Source organism: Protomyctophum bolini (genome assembly GCF_963924005.1).
Source record: "Protomyctophum bolini genome assembly, chromosome: 9".
Lineage (NCBI taxonomy): Eukaryota > Metazoa > Chordata > Actinopteri > Myctophiformes > Myctophidae > Protomyctophum > Protomyctophum bolini.
Window position 1 is genome coordinate 7,207,687 of NC_137870.1, and position 17,622 is coordinate 7,225,308.

At 43.5% G+C, this 17,622-nt stretch overlaps 1 protein-coding gene across 2 annotated transcripts in view; it reads right to left on the reverse strand.

Annotated features, from left to right (window-relative positions):
- rab4b (RAB4B, member RAS oncogene family) overlaps positions 1-13,615 on the reverse strand; it is a 29,022-nt gene extending 15,407 nt beyond the window's left edge. For both annotated transcript variants that reach the window (XM_080772567.1, XM_080772566.1), the window contains exons 1-3: positions 13,396-13,615; positions 4,842-4,922; positions 456-570 (exon numbers count right to left, since the gene is read on the reverse strand). In XM_080772567.1, the coding sequence (XP_080628693.1) occupies positions 456-570; positions 4,842-4,922; positions 13,396-13,411 (212 nt within the window). In that variant the 5' untranslated portion in view covers positions 13,412-13,615. The remainder of the gene's footprint in view (positions 1-455; positions 571-4,841; positions 4,923-13,395) is intronic.
- Between the last annotated feature and the right edge of the window lie 4,007 nt (positions 13,616-17,622).

The following is a 17,622-nucleotide window of genomic DNA, read 5'->3' on the forward strand; positions in this document are numbered from 1 at the left end:
TCCACGAAGTGATGTGCGTATTTTACTATAGTTTCTGTCAGCTTACTATACCTACAACAAATAAAGGCAGAAAAAGCCCCCCAAAAAAAAAATCATCTGACAAATAAAGGAAAAGAGAAATAAATAAAGTAATTTCTTGGGTGAAGTCCTCCTGTAACCAACCCCCAGGTGCATGGCTTCCCACTGCGGTATAACTTCGGTACACGAAAGATGTTGAATTACCTAAATCTCACGCGTACGCTCATATAATGTTTTAATTTTATTACCATCCTGTCTGTGTGTGATCTCCTACAAGCATTTATAGCATTTATCTACTGTTTTTACTTTTTATTTACTGAGTTGGCAACACATATTGTAATGTTCGATTGTTTGTCTTTTTGCTTTCTGTATGTCCTGTATGTCATTTCTGTTCATGAAAAATGAATAAAATTTAAGTTGAAAAAAAAAAGAATTACCTAAATCTCTCCTGGCCCGCTGTGTCCCAGATCTGCAGTTTGACCGTCTTCCCACCGACGTTGACCACCCTGGAACCAAACTCTACTCCTATGGTGTGGTTGGAGTCCTGCTTGACTGCAGCAGGCCGGAAGGAAGGAGAGAGAGAGAGAGAGAGAGAGAGAGAGAGAGCATTGTCAAAGTTACTTACTCGCGCCTCGGCCTCAACAAAACTCTTATAACCTTCCGAGACTCGATCGACTCGTCTTTTTAGCGGAAATCGAAAAAAATGATATGGGGGTCGTTTGTGGGGAGACTCAGAACAAACAGACTTGTGAGCTGTGGGAGTTCGACGTAAAGTCACACTGTAAAAAGCCCAGAGAAAAAGCCACAGTCAGTCCATCGCTTTCAAGTCGGCTCCCAGAGACAGAGCTGTGATCTATAATGTGTTGGTGCTTATTTTAAAGACATGAGCGGTTCTCTTCAAACGGCTCATATCCATATCAGAGGGCAGGAGGGAGTCCCAGAGAGATTAACCCACCACCACCACCTCTCTCCCTCTCCCCCTCCCTCTCTCCCCTCCCTCTATCCTCCCTCCCACTGTACCTTCGTCAGGCAGCCTCTGTAGACATTTTTAAAGCTCAGCTCAAGACCCACTTCTACAACGTTGCTTTTAATTGAGTTTTAATATGCACGTTCCTATACCCTGTCCTGACTGATTTGCTGCATGTGGTGTTTTTATTTGTTTTTATTTATTTTATGTTCTTATATTCAATTTTGTTCTTTGCCATTGTTTTATCATTTTAACTACTTGTGTTTTATTGTATTCTATTTTTGCCCTGTGAAGCACTTTGAGCTGCATTTATGTATGAAAGGTGCTATACAAATAAAGTTTTCAACTTCAAGTCTCTGTCAGATTTCATGCCCCGACAACTTTGAAGTGCAGCACTGCACTGCTTTACACAATGCTGGCCAACTGTTCACCCATCCTGGGTGGAAACCCCTGTTTGGTGTTTTAAGCATTATGTTATGCTTTATCTATTGAACAATAGCAGATCTACAAGCTCATAGCGCGGCACTCGGTGCCGCACTATGAGCTTGTAGATCTGCTATTTATTTATTTTTATCAAGAAAATGTGGCGCAAATCTTTGAATATATATTCTTTCAGAGCGAACGTTTTTTAACTAAAATCAGCGGCCGATTACATATATATTTGGGGGTCCTTGACATGAAAATGTTTGAGAACCACAGACATAGAAACATAGGGTTTTTCAGAAAACTTTAGAAGACATTTTGTAGAAACGTCGAAATGGGTTCATGACAGCAGTCTACAACACGGTCATGTTTCTGTGACTGACCGGTCTTCTCATAATGTTGTTATGAATACAGTCTGCCTGCAGGAGGAACCTGCACGCCCACATTAGAGGAAGTGTTTTATGGGCTTATAATATCTTCTTAGCACAGTGGTTGGTTAATGGTTCCCAAACTTTTTCATGTCAAGGACCCACAAAATGACACTAATTAGCCCGTGGAGGCCCATTTGAAACCGATACGCCAGGGACCCCCATGAGAGAAGATTTGTACCGATACGCCAGGGACCCCCATGAGAGAAGATTTGTACCGATACGCCAGGGACCCCCATGAGAGAAGATTTGTACCGATACGCCAGGGACCCCCATGAGAGAAGATTTGTACCGATACGCCAGGGACCCCCATGAGAGAAGATTTGTACCGATATGTCAGGGACCCCCATGAGAGAACATTTGTATGGCTCTAGCAGTGATTCTGAAACAGTTTAATGTCAGGGACCCCCAGTTTGACATGAATTAGGTAACGGTCCGGACCCCTATTTAATGGCATTTCTATCTCTGGGACCCCAATTTATATTGTACAATCAATGTTAATTTAACTCTTGAGAGTGTACAAATGGACATTTGGTTCCATTTGTACACGCTCAGAGTTACAGTCCCAGAAGGGTCCATTTGGTTCCTAGCCATCATTTAGCTGGGGGGGACCCCCTGGAACTCCCTCAAGGACCCCCTGGGGGTCCCCGGTCCTCACTTTGGGAACCCACTGTTCTAGCATGATTGACATAAGTGTTGTCAGCTCCCAGGAGAATAATACCTTATTATGAATTAAAGCCTATGACAATGTGTCCACCACGACCTCATCAAGTCAGACCTGATGAAGGTCCAAACGTTGTCGTTTTAATAACGTATTCTCCTGGGTGGTGACACGTAGTCTGCGGACTTGTTTTTCTTCTCCCAGTGTACTGTACATACAGTATGTATTGTTGTCCACTGTGCCCAGCACCTGCCATTTTCACTTTTTGGATGTGCATGCTTCCCTTTGGACAGCATTCTAAACATCGTTAAAGCTGCTATAAGCAATAATATCATATGTCAACATTTTAATGCCAGCTCGACAGATGTTATGACAAATTGCCACCCTTACTGGCAAGGGTTTTATTATGTGAAAACCTCTCACGTATACTGTGTGTGTGTGTGTGTGTGTGTGTGTGTGTGTGTGTGCGTGTGTGTGTGTGTTACATTATTTGGAAATCTCACGGCTATAAAATCTCATTTAAAACATCCCTGACAGCTGTGTGAGTGTGTGTTTAATAGTTAGGGCTGACATTTTAGTTCATGATTAATTACCGTACAAATAAATAATTGCACTTGAGAATTTAATGATGCTTTTGGCATTGAACATCGTTAAAGCCTTTGTAAACAAAAGTTGTACAGGGCAGATAATAGGACATAAATAATAATTAAACTAATAAGTGACAACGGCTGTTCCAATAATAAATGATCAAAGTAAGTCAAGTTAAGTTTCTCTACAGCCGTGGTTCCCAAACCTTTTCATGTCAAGGACCCCTGAATTGACACCAATTAGCCCGCGGACCCCCATTTGAAGAGATATGTCAGGGACCCCCATTTGAAGAGATATGTCAGGGACCCCCATTTGAAGAGATATGTCAGGGACCCCCATTTGAAGAGATATGTCAGGGACCCCCATTTGAAGAGATATGTCAGGGACCCCCATTTGAAGAGATATGTCAGGGACCCCCATTTGAAGAGATATGCCAGGGACCCCCATTTGAAGAGATATGCCAGGGACCCCCATTTGAAGAGATATGTCAGGGACCCCCATTTGAAGAGATATGTCAGGGACCCCCATTTGAAGAGATATGTCAGGGACCCCCATTTGAAGAGATATGTCAGGGACCCCCATTTGAAGAGATATGCCAGGGACCCCCATTTGAAGAGATATGCCAGGGACCCCCATTTGAAGAGATATGTCAGGGACCCCCATTTGAAGAGATATGTCAGGGACCCCCATTTGAAGAGATATGTCAGGGACCCCCATTTGAAGAGATATGTCAGGGACCCCCATTTGAAGAGATATGTCAGGGACCCCCATTTGAAGAGATATGTCAGGGACCCCCATTTGAAGAGATATGTCAGGGACCCCCATTTGAAGAGATATGTCAGGGACCCCCATTTGAAGAGATATGTCAGGGACCCCCATTTGAAGAGATATGTCAGGGACCCCCATTTGAAGAGATATGTCAGGGACCCCCATTTGAAGAGATATGTCAGGGACCCCCATTTGAAGAGATATGTCAGGGACCCCCATTTGAAGAGATATGTCAGGGATCCCCATTTGAAGAGATATGTCAGGGATCCCCATTTGAAGAGATATGTCAGGGACCCCCATTTGAAGAGATATGTCAGGGATCCCCATTTGAAGAGATATGTCAGGGACCCCCATTTGAAGAGATATGTCAGGGACCCCCATTTGAAGAGATATGTCAGGGATCCCCATTTGAAGAGATATGTCAGGGATCCCCATTTGAAGAGATATGTCAGGGACCCCCATTTGAAGAGATATGTCAGGGACCCCCATTTGAAGAGATATGTCAGGGACCCCCATTTGAAGAGATATGTCAGGGACCCCCATTTGAAGAGATATGTCAGGGACCCCCATTTGAAGAGATATGTCAGGGACCCCCATTTGAAGAGATATGTCAGGGACCCCCATTTGAAGAGATATGTCAGGGACCCCCATTTGAAGAGATATGTCAGGGACCCCCATTTGAAGAGATATGTCAGGGACCCCCATTTGAAGAGATATGTCAGGGACCCCCATTTGAAGAGATATGTCAGGGACCCCCATTTGAAGAGATATGTCAGGGACCCCCATTTGAAGAGATATGTCAGGGACCCCCATTTGAAGAGATATGTCAGGGACCCCCATTTGAAGAGATATGTCAGGGACCCCCATAAGAGAAGATTTGTATTACGGTTCTAGCAGTGATTCTCAACCATTTGCATTTCAAGCACCCCCAGTTTAATAGCAAGAGTGTTATTAGCATTCCTAATTCTATTGATGTGTGTAAACTTACACTTGCTCTCAATGAACTGGTGGAGGAGGCAGGACTTCCCCGCCCCAGCACTGCCGATCACAAGGAACTTGAACAGGAAGTCTGGGGAAAAAAAAGCAAAGAAGAGTTTCAGAATAATATAATATGAACCATGTCTGGCATCCTCAGGGGCCACGCCTTACATTTCCCTTTTGGTGCTGTAAGCATCATTATGTTATGCTTTAGCAGATCTACAAGCTCTATAGCGAAATTGTAGATCTGCTATGTTTCAAAGGCATTAAACAAACTGCCCCGCCGATAGGATGGTTTCTGTACACAGTGGGGAACTCATGTTTTGTTTTGTATTGTCTTGGTGTTATGTTGTTTCTGTACTATGTGCTGTTTTTGTTGTTGGTGTTGAACAGACCTGTGAAAATGAATATCCTTCGGGACAATAAAGATTATTATTATTATTATTAAAGGCTCAAGTACAGTATAACATAATGCTAAAAACACCAAAAGGGGTTCCTTCCCGTCCAGAAGGGGTTCAACAAACAGATCGGCAGCCAAGTCTATGGACTTTGGGCAGTGGGGGAGACTCAGTGGGAACAGAGAAAGGAGGAGCGTCAGAATGAGTCCATTGCTGCAGCTTTCAGCGGAGTGTCATGTACATCGCTGCTATCTTTGGAACTCACAGGAATTCTCCAGCTGCTTCTTACAGACATTGCGTGTGAAGAGAAGAGAGTGGCTTCTTCTCTGAGTCTTTAGGAGAATACAACCCACCCCACAACAACCCCCACGACCCCCGAGGTCAAAGAGACACGGAGTCCTCTCCACAAGCAAGTTCCGTCCAAAGGCTGGCTTTGTGTGCAGTGACCAGAGAGGACAAGGGACATCTGCATGCGTAGGCAGGGCCATACTGTAGATGCATGAGATATACTGTACGATAATAAACAATATGGGGATTGAGGACTGAGAGGTACGGTATATAGTGTGTGTGTGTGTGTGTGTGTGTGTGTGTGTGTGTGTGTGTGTGTGTGTGTGTGTGTGTGTGTGTGTGCGCGCGCGTGGGGTAAGTGAGTGAAAAACAACAACAGACAGACAACTAGTGCTTAGGATTTAAACCTAGAGGTCAATAGAAAACAGAGCCTGAGGCGTCAGTAATCCCTCTATACATAAAAGGAAACAAACTAATCCTGGTCTCTAAACTGCCTCGCCCTGGCCAGCCGGGGCGCCTGATGGAGGGGAAAGGAACTGGTCTCTATACTGCCTCCCCCTGGCCATCATTAAACTGGATGAGGGAAGAGAACGACATCAAAGGAACCATGTCCCAGTGAACTGTGGGGTTCACCAAGGAAGCTACGTGTTCCCGTTTTGCTGACGACTCAGCACTCCTGATTCCAGGGGGGGGGGACAAAATGCAGGTTGAGGAGGCTCTCAGTTCGGAACTCACCAAAATACAAACTTGGCTTACCGATAACAAACTCTCACTAGATCTCGAAAAAGAAAAACAGAATCCATTCTTTTTGGGTCCAAACATGCCCTCAGTAAAGTAAATGGAAAATGATTTCAAGGTCAGAGTTGACGACATAGTCATCTCCAGCAAAGACATTACATATCTTGGCTGTATTCTTGACAACAAACGTTGTCAGACTTCTGTGCAGAATTTCCTCGTTTGTTAACAAAACAACAATACTCTCAAGACTCTAGCGGGAGCCCCAATTCAGCCCTACTTTGACAATGCTTCGGTTTAAGTAGCATATGCAGAACTGCCCGCCTGCCTGGTAAATGATTGTACCAGGATTACTCTGGTGAGATTACAAGCCAGGTAAACGCCCCATTATGGCCATGAATATTCAGCTTCACACAAGGTCAACACAGCACTGAGAGTCAAAGAGTCCCCAGAGGGAGGACAGGACAGGGGGAGAAAATTGATCTTTTGTTCCTCTGTGACATTTAAACACGTCATTATGCAGGAGGTGCTCTTGAGCCACATTCCCTTCCTTGACGCAAACAAAATGTGTGTGTGCGTGTTTATGTAAACATGGCTGTTTTCTCAAGTAACATAACCTTGAGATCAAATTCATACTCCAGACGACAGAACTGCCACAATAAGCACAGGAAGTGCTTTTGTAGTACAAGTTAACAGTATGTCACCCACACTGGCTTTCAACAGAATGTGACAGCAACACAACTAACACAGACTCCGTTTACAAAGCTTGCCTCAGTTCAGTTCAGTTGAGAATAATCCCAGACATCACCCAAACACAAGTTAACCCATTTTGCGAGGGAACCCCTTTTTGGTGCATTATGTTATGCTTTAGCTATTGAAAAATAGCAGATCTACAAGCTGCTATTGTTTTTTCACCTTTTTAATCTGTGTTTATACTGGACAAATGTGGCTTTATTTTTATATTAACGTGGGAACAATGGCCTCCAATATAGCACGCTAATTCTGGAGAGACTGGCAGGTTTAATGCCACTCCTGAAGAAGAGAGATATTGCCTGTTCTGTGATCTTGATGAAATTGAAAACGAAGTTCACTTTTTGTTTTACTGCTCTAAATGATGACGACATACGTGATATTTGGGTTAATAAGATGTCTTTTATCTGTGGGAATTTCCTAGATTTAAATGACTATGTAAAAATGGAGATATGTTTTGCCAAAGGGACTTTTTGTTGCGGTAGATTTTATATTTGTCAAGCTCGGGAAAGAAGACAGAGTACTCTGTATAAATCTGAGTTGTAATATAATGAATTATGTAATGTAAACAAACTAAACATGCTGTAAATGCATGAATTGTGTAATGTAAACATGCTGTGAAATGGTGTCTTATAAACCCATGAGGGTTGGGCACATTGTGTGCAGGACACGGAAATAAGTAAACAATCAAACAATCAAAATAGAAAGGCTGCAGTTTCTATAAACTTGGGATGATGTCACTGGTAGCAGTGGTACTGAACTGTCCACATCCCTCCTCTGAGACACAGACCAAGTAGATAGAAATGGTGCCGTTATGTTGGGACAGAAGACACTTTATGCACAACGTACTACAGTATGCTGTCAAAATGTAAAGAAATTAGTGATGCACCGAATATTCGGCCAAAGAAAATATTAGTCAGAAAATGGCAAAATAAATAAATCTTTTATGGACCCATAATAGTGATTATTATGTTAAGTTAAGTTTTGCCGTAACCATTTATTTTGCCATAAATTAATCAGGTAGCTTTAATGGTAGGAAAAAAAGATATATAATATTAATCATATTCAGATATTCGGTATTCTGTTTTCGGCCAACTGTTTCCTATATTCGGTTTTTCCCTTTCGGTGCATCCCTAAAAGAAATCAATAGAAATTATGAATTACAAAAAAAAGAAAGAAATGGTGCCGTAATTATCATCATAGTGAGGACCAATTATATGTAAGGGATTAGTTGCTATCTGCCACACAAGTACACACTTAAGTTGTTACACCACAATGCTGTTGACAACTTTCTTCTTGAACTTTCTGTGCTCAGGGTCTGAGCAAAAATAAATCTCAAATACCATCGGAGCTTTTACTACAAACACATCGCTACTGTTCCAGTACACGGTGACCTCTTGGTTGGTACGCTTGGGAAGATACATAGTCACAGTGCAGTCCCCATGGAGACGCCAGGATAGCACGGAGGCTAACTTAACACAATCAACAAGAGACAAACTCATTTCCTTTCCTACTGGGTTGCCGGTCGTTCAGATCGGCGATGCACCGATATATATACTGCCGTCAGAGATTGAATAGAGATACACAGATAAAAGAGTTGTGACATGATAGGACATCATTTCCCTGGTATTGAAATATTATGCCGTACTTTGGCACTGAGGAAAGTCCTCCAACATGGACTGAAACGTGCTCTGAAACGTATTATTATGCACAGTTACAAGCATAAATGTATAGATAACATTGAAAGAAACATAGTATCCAGTCTCTAGTCTAAACTCCTTTGTTCTCCCTTTCAATGCAGGTAACCTTAACCCATTTACGTAGGCCTGAGCAAAGATTTGAGTTAAAAACTGAAAGAATATACATTCAAACATTTGCGCCACATTCACGGTTTTTCAAAAAAATAGCAGACCTACAAGCTCGTAGCGCGCCACCGAGCTTGTAGATCTGCTATTTTTCAATAGCTAAATTATAACAGAATGTTTTTAAACACCAAAAGGGGTTCCCGCCCCCAAAATGGGTTAAATTCTACTGGGGTTGCCTCCTTGCCTGTCTTTCAGATTCCAAGTCTGGGGTCAGATATTCACAATTATACAAAGCTTGTGTGTGTGTGTGTGTGTGTGTGTGTGTGTGTGTGTGTGTGTGTGTGTGTGTGTGTGTGTGTGTGTGTATGTGTGCGAGTGTGTGCGTGCATGCGTGCGTGCGTGCGCGAGTGAGAGAGAGAGAGGAGATATTGCCTGATTTCCCTAGGACTACCATTATAGCAAACTACACAAACAGTGAAATGTGTCACGTGCTGTGCATCCGTCAGCCTTCAGCCTTGTGACACACACAATGATGTCAACCATGACATAATGAAGAAGAACAGGTTATACCACTGTATAAATAATCATTTGAGTCCAGACGGTCAGTCACTCAAGGCTAAAGCTCGTCTACGTTGTTCTTCTCTTTAAGTATATAGTTTTAGTTTAGTAGTTTACCGGTAGTCCTAAACGTTGTGACCTAAAAACAAACTAGACCGGTCCGTCACATCTATTATATCATCGCAATTATTCGAGAAAATAAATCGCAATAATTTTGCATAATGGCTATAATCGTTGCATGATGTCGAGACGTGTCCAATATTTTTTTTTATAAAATAGTGGAAATAGCAGATCCACAACAAGCTCTCAGTGCATCGCGTTGTGAGCTTCTAGATTCCCTGGAAGACAATGGAAATGTTCTTCGACGTCAAAAACTAATCGTTAATCTCAATTATTTGTATAGACATTTAACCCATTTAGGCCCGACGTCGAAATTAAAAAAAAGATGTCTTCAAAATCCTGACAGTTTTCTGAAAAGCCTTATGTTTCTGTATCAGTGGTTCACAATATTTCATGTCAAGGACCTCAAAAATTATAATATGCCTCCGCCCCCCCCCCCCCATCTGAAAATATGTTGTTCCCCCCCAGAAGCAAAGATTTGAGTTAAATGTTCACTCTGTAATAATATATATTCAAAGATTTGAGGCACATTTTCACGATTTTTCAAAAATAGCAGACCTACAAGCAGACCTTCGAGCTAAGCAGCTATTAGCTATTTTTCAATAGCTAAATTATAACATAATGTTTAAAACACCAAAAAGGGGTTCCCGCCCCAAAATGGGTTAATCGTCAAGTAAAATGTCGTGATCGTGACAGCCCTAATCCAAACACGAGTCACTCAACATCACTTTCTCTTCCAGTCAGACTCCGTTTAGTATAAACATAAAGGAGAACTGCCTGTGTGTCACCATCAATGACCCACTAGTAGACGGTGTGCCTATAGTACTGCGTATGTAGTACACGGAAATGGTTTCACAATGACTATACTAAAAACACTGTACTGAAAAAATGAAAGAATGAGCTTCTGGCTTCTGTTAGAACAAGCTCAACCACCCTCGTGCTTCCTCATAATCTTATACTCCTGTTGGCTCCTCTGAAGAGAGAACCCAGTCCAGATCAATAGGGATATCACAGTAGCATTAGTGCCGCGGCACTTAACCCATTCTGACCGGGCACCCATTTTGGTGTTTAGCATCATGTTATGCTTTAGCTATTGAAAAATAGCAGATCTACAAGCTCATAGCGCGCCACCGAGTGGCGCGCTACGAGCTTGTAGGTCCGCTATTTTTGAAAAATCGAAGAACGACTGACATTTTTTAGAATCTGATCTCAGGTCAGAATGGGTTCATCAGACACAGTGTGTGTCCAGTGGAAACCTGGTATGAATCTGATCTCAGGTCAGAATGGGTTAAACCATAAATCCGGCACGCTAGCGTATCGCGTCTCCTAGGGTTTCAGGATGGAAGACATGAATAGTGTGTGTACGATATACAGTATGAGAGAGGGTGAAAAGAGGGTGAAAGGTGTGACATTTCAAAACAGCAGGGTTTTGAATATCCGCTCCGTTGTCCTACGTCGTTCACTGATATCGTTGCTGGGGGTGAAGACGTATACGAACACAATTATGTAGTTAAACAACCAATTGATCCTAATAGTCCAGCGGCATATACACATAATTATAGACAAGTGACAAGTCCACACAGACAGGCTGTAGCTTGTTTTGTTGTTTGTTCCATCAAGTCTGACAGTGTACGATGCATAGATGGATAGACCTTTGTTATTAAACCATGTGGGGGAATTCAGGTGTCGTTGCAGCAACGGTAAGTTGAAAGTGTGAAACTAAAACACACAGGATAGGTACAGCGTACAGGTAGAGGGGTAGTATGATTGATTAATACTCCCACCTAGCCCCCTTTATGTATACCCAGTCAGTGATGCCAATAGGGTGCATTTTGCATCCCAAAACAGCTGATTATTGATAATGGACCCATCCGTGGACCTTTCTGGGGGTCCCATGGACGCACTAACTGTACTCGGCAGCACTGTACTGTAACTTTGGTGCTTTTCAATTTACTTATATAGTTTATGTTTGCATATACTTGTCGTTTGTATAACTTTACTCTCTCAAAAATGAAGGCGAGGCGCGGACATTCCGGTATATCCAATTTAGTATTTTGGGATGACGTCCATCCCAAATACAAATAAAATCACACCTGTGTGAAGTGAGGGGCGCTCTTATACATCATACATCATCTCATTCCGGCCAATCACAATTTGCGTCTTTACCTTCGTCTAATGTTTGTGTTTACAATCTATGTTTGTCTTTACACAAATACTCAAAGCTGGCCATTCATTGTCGATGGCATTCAATGTTTGTGTTAAGACAATGTTTGTGTTTACACAAACCCTCAAAGCTACATATAGGAGGGGCTAGCGTCCCTCTAAAAAGGTATGCACATTGCACAGGGTTCTGAAAGGGGCCAAGTCTGTCTGACCAGTGACCATAGGCCCCGATACGTTCCCTCAGTCCCTACGCTCATGAGCGTAGGGACTAAGGGAACAGGGTTCTGAAGGGGGCCAAGTCTGTCTGACCATAGGCCCCGATACGTTCCCTCAGTAACGCATCGGGGCTTGTCTGACCCCGAGTGTAATAGTAAGAGAGTGGCGACACTAGCGTTGACTCCCACTGTAACAATGGAATGGGGAAGTGCTCATTCTACCTCAATGGGATAGTTCCAATGTTTGGAACTATAAAAGCCCATAAAAAGGCACCCGCTTTGCAGGCGAGTGTCGCCACCACTCTCTTACTGTTCCACTCGGGTCTGACCATAGCTGTCGGTCTCTCTGCAATGTCTGACTGAGTTATCATGCATAAGTCATAATTACCAACAGTAAATTGTATAATGTAAGAAGCCCAGTGCATGCATATTATATCCCTATGAATGGCTATTGGTACAATCACTGGCAGCAGTGGATGCAATGCACTGCTGAGTGACCTCCGCTGAGAAGTTAATGAGAAACTCAATACTGGCTGGAAGCAGGTGTTGCTCCCTCCCAGTAGAACCAGTGAGATTACAGACCCAACACAGGTCACGTTAATTATCTACGAAACGAAAAGGGTATAATTTGAAGACCCAAGCATCATGGTGCATAATATGCATGCAGTGTACACACACGCCACGCACGCATTGATGACAGGAGTGTCGGTTCAATTCACACCATAATCTGCAGTAGCTATAGCTACTATACTACATCCCTTATTGATTGATTGATTGATTGATTGATTGAAGTATATGACAGTTTGCAGAATGGGTACATTTCACATGAAAGCACAGCTCAATATGGACGATACACTAAAGCATTACACTTGTTTACAACAGCTGGGTCCACCTTTTTCAATTCATCAGAACATTTAGAGACGAACAAATATACACTATAAAAAACCCCAGACATGACATGATTTAATTATGATAAAGCAGCAAACTATAATAGGGTAATAATAACGCGATATCTGATGTAAAACAGTCGATCTAACTTTTGAGTTGGCGACAACAAACATGTCACCACCATCTGTTATATTACAGCCCTGTTGTTGATAGAAGATAAGATGGAGGTATCACGTTTATACCACACACTATAGTGGGGAAACACGACACTTTGATAACAATGTGGCAGATGGAGAACTAAGGTCCATTGCCGATAAAACGTTACAACGTCATTTAGCAAGTTGAAGCTAACATTAGCACCACACAGCTAGCTGGAGAGAGAGAGAGAGAGAGAGAGAGAGAGAGAGAGAAAGAGAGAGAGAGAGAGCTAGTTAGCAGTAACTGCTAAAGAGACAGCCTAGTGTGTCGGTTGCCAAACCAAAAGCACAGATCTACAAGCTAACAATGTATCGCGCCGCCACCAGCTGTCGGCTTGTAGATCTGTGCGTTGTTTTGTTTTTATGGCCAAGCGACACCCGCCTCGAGCGATGCTGGAGCGTATAAATACATAAAAATATGAATGTTGACAGACAGACTACACATACCGTATGTCTCAGACATGTCGGCTCGTCTCGAGGTATTGAAGGAGGACTCACTCGACCCGACACGACAGGCTGTTGTTGTTACTGTAATATTTCCCTTGATAATAGTTGATGTTGTTTTTGTTCTGCTGTCTGTCTGTGAGGTTTGGCTGGCTGACAGACAGATGGATGTGTGTTGCCTCCCTCCGCACTCTGTCTGTCTGACTGACTGCTGGTTTCCTGCTCTCTGTGTAAACCATGACGTCACCACGACGTGACGTCAGTCAAACACGTAATGGATGATCGTGTGGGGTCAAACAGGTACGGTCGCCCCTTTTCCATCTCGCCCCCGCGAAAAGTGAAGAACGGTCGCCCCGGAATTTCAGAAAGTGAAGTTAACTCGCCCCAAAGCCGTGGATAACTCGCCCGGAAGAGTGGATATCTCACCAATCCATGTTTATCCATTCGTTTATCCATTCGTCGGAGGTGGACAAAGGTGACAAAGGGTGAGTTGTCTTGTTACCATTTTGATGTGTGTACATTTTGGGTGCTTATGCTATGTTGTTAACACTGAAAAAAACATAGAATAGAGGAAGGGAGCGCTGCCGTGGTCCTTTGTTTGTTGAACTGAATACAGGTGCTCGTTGGCGAGATTAAATCATGAAAATAAAGAAGAGGATCCAAGGCACTCTGTTCCAGGAAGGTGAAATTGGCAAAGATCATTACACAAAAAGGGAGGACCGCCCTTGTGGTCCTCCCTTTTCGTGTAATGATCTTTGAAAAAAACGTAGTTGCAACAGTTAGCCACAAGATGGCAGGCACTGATAAAGCAAATCCTACTCTTTCTACCATAGGCCTACTAAACTTCAGGGACCTTCCCTTACTTCAAAACATGAACTTGACTTGTTGCTCTTTATCTTTATATGCTCTTTCTTTGTTGCCCCATAGTTTATTCTGCCGTCTAGAACTACGCCTAAAATAATCTTAAATCCAATTATATGAGTCAGGTTACTTGCCAAATACCCATGCAGAGAATAGAAAAGGGATATTATGAAAGAACCACAAGGGGATGTATGCAATTTCATTTTTTTAAGGAATTGCACATAGCTGTGTGTTTTGAGGTTTGGGTGAGGTAATGTCTCCTTGATGAAACACACACACACACACACACACACACACACACACACACACACACACACACACACACACTCTCACACAGTTCCATGGCAAGGTTCTGTATCTTTGTCCAGGTGGCATGAGGTTAAAAAAGCGATACAATGGATGATCAGTGTCATTTGATATTGAAAGTGCTAACCGTGTAATGGCCTCGTTGTTCATATCAGAAAGTGTGCGGGTGTAGGAAGTCTGATGATCTTGGAAGCAATATAGGTATGGGCACTTGGGCAGTATGGTGTAGAAACATGCGGAACAGTACAACAGAACAGGTTGGATAATGCTTTTGTACAGTAATAACAGAAGATGAGGAGCAACAGATAATGATCTTAACTTCCGAATTACAAGGAATCTTTGCTGAAAACGTGACTGGATAGATGTAATGTGTTGATCATACCTAAGTTTTTATTAACTGTTTATTGTCCAGTGTGAGTCCAAGATATGTGAAACTGTCAACCTGTTCAACTGTTTCACCATTAATGAGGCTCCTGTGTTGGTGATAACAGTTGATGAGAATGATGTACCTACTTTAACTGTTTGTGGTCTATTACTCAACATGTACTCAGTTTCTTGATCATATGATGGCGTTGGATAGTGTTACAGATATTGTTGTAGATCTGCTATTTTACAGCTGCAACAATAAGTAGCCTACAGTATAGACATGACTCCAACGCTAACCCCTAAAGCTTTTAATCCAAATCCTAATCCCAACCGCAATCTTTTCTTTTCTAACTCTATTGTTTTTAACAATACCTCAACCAACCAACCAATCAACCGAGGACAAGGAGAATTGTCTTCATGTAATGTCTATATAATAATATATCTCTCAAATTCTATACTGTACTTGTGTTGTGGGGACATTTGGCCCTCATTACGCACGCACGCACACACACACACACGCACGCACATGCACAAAGAAAGCCCCCGGTGTGGAGGAGTGTGCTGGGCCGCCCCCCCAAGGGCAAACAGGTGATAAATTACAGAGCCTTTCCACTCTGCTACTATCTCACCCAGTTCCTCCCAACCTTTGTTCTGCTCCTGGCAGATCCCTTCATCCTCCTCAGCCTACGTTAAAAAGCTCTTTTCACTGAGATTAAAGACAGAAGAAATCATCGCCGGCTGCGTGGGGGGGCATACACACACACACACACACACACACGGATGTTTTCTTAAGGTGGGCTACAAGAAAGGCTCGTCTGAAATGAAAGGTGCCTCATGTCATGGAAGGTAGAACAAAAAAAAAAGAAGGGTGTGTGTGTGTGGTTTTTTTCTTCCTGGCTCACGGTTTCCGTTTTACCTTTTGTTGGGGCGGTGTGGGCGTTTTGTTGCACTCGATGCTGTCTTGTCCCATCCATCCATTGTATAGTTGTCGTCATCAGAGCAGCTTTTTCTGTTTGGACTGTAGCAGCACATGTTAAGGATATAGAAGAATGCAGACACACCGCAACCCAGCCAGCCATATATACCTGACAGGAAACGCCATGTTTATTTAGCTTTTACCAACTAAATACGTTTGTGTGTTAGTCCACATGTGTTTCATGTTTCACTCTTTCATGCTGGTGCGTGCGTGTGTGTGTGTGTGTGTGTGTGTGTGTGTGTGTGTGTGTGTGTGTGTGTGTGTGTGTGTGTGTGTGTGTGTGTGTGTGTGTGTGCGTGCGTGCGTGTGTGTGTGTTTAAGGGGGATGGCGATTTTAACCTTGGACTCCTATAGCTTGTCAAACACAAACCGGTTCAAAATAAGGGCCCTGTGTTCTTTTGGACTCACATGTACTTGACTCACGTGTCCGAGGACCCCCCCAGGGGTCCTAGAGGGGCCTTCCAGAGGGTCCCCAGGGGTCCTAGAGGGTCCAGAGGGGTCAAGGAACAAGTTAAACCACTTTTACCCTATTCTATGCTTATATAGCACCTTTATCCAAGGCACTTTACATATAGATTGTGCATTACATTCACACACCAATGGTGGCCTGCAAGGCACCAACCAGCACACCAGGAGGCGCAATTAGGGGTTCAGAGTCTTGCGCAAGGACACTTCGACACTAACTCTGGGGGAGCCCACAGGATTCAAACATCCGGGGTCACTCTACCCCTGAGCCACCGCCGCCCAGGGAGGGCTATAACCATCCATCCGCCCATCTTCAACCGCTTATCCGTAGTCGGGTCGCGGGGGCAACAGCTCCACCATAGAGTGCTCCAGACTTCCCTCTCCTGCAGAGCAACATTAGTGACTTCCTCCTGGGGGATTCCGAGACCAGTTCCAAGGCCAGTGAGTTTCCTCCAACTGCGCCTTGGTCTGCCCCGGGGTCTCCTCCCAGTGGGACGTGCGTCGAGGACCTCCCTAAGGAGGCGCCCGAGAGGCATCCTAACCGTAACATGAAAATGTTTGAGAAACACTGCTGGGGAGGGGGACGGACGGGGACGGACGGGTGGTTGCTCACATAGTTAGACACAGATATCAGCCTCTTTCATGTGCCACACACCACCAGACAGTTTTTTTTATAACCACCTTATTCATGTAGTATGAACACACGGGTGGGAAAGACCCCCCGTCAGCACCCAATCACAGTGTCCGGTGCTGTTTATAACAAAACAATGAGTCATTTTCCAGGGACCAATTAGAGGGTGAATCATCATCCCTGCTTCATTCAGTGCAGGTGATCCTCTGTGTTTGGCAGACACTATACCATAAACACCAAGGTGTTCATTTCATCATGAGTCACTGGGACCGCCAAACAAAGGGATTCCTGAGTGCTTCCCCGCTGTTTTATATACATATTATATATGTTATGTATATGCACAGGGCCAGGCCCTCCTCATGTCCAATATGAGAGTGCATGCAGCAAATGTTATATCAAAGGGTTGCACTAATGAATTTGAGAAAACGTTGAAAGCTGTTCCTTGGAGGTGCAGGTTCTCCTGCAGCCAACGACGCTGACTGGATGGAAACGTAGACGCAGCCATAGAACCACTGCATTTAACCCCTTGAAACATGTGCATCCAAATGACCGATCTACAAGCTCACAACCCCAACTTGAGCCAATTATAGTTGGCCCAGCAATGTCAGCCTACTTTGGCCCAATG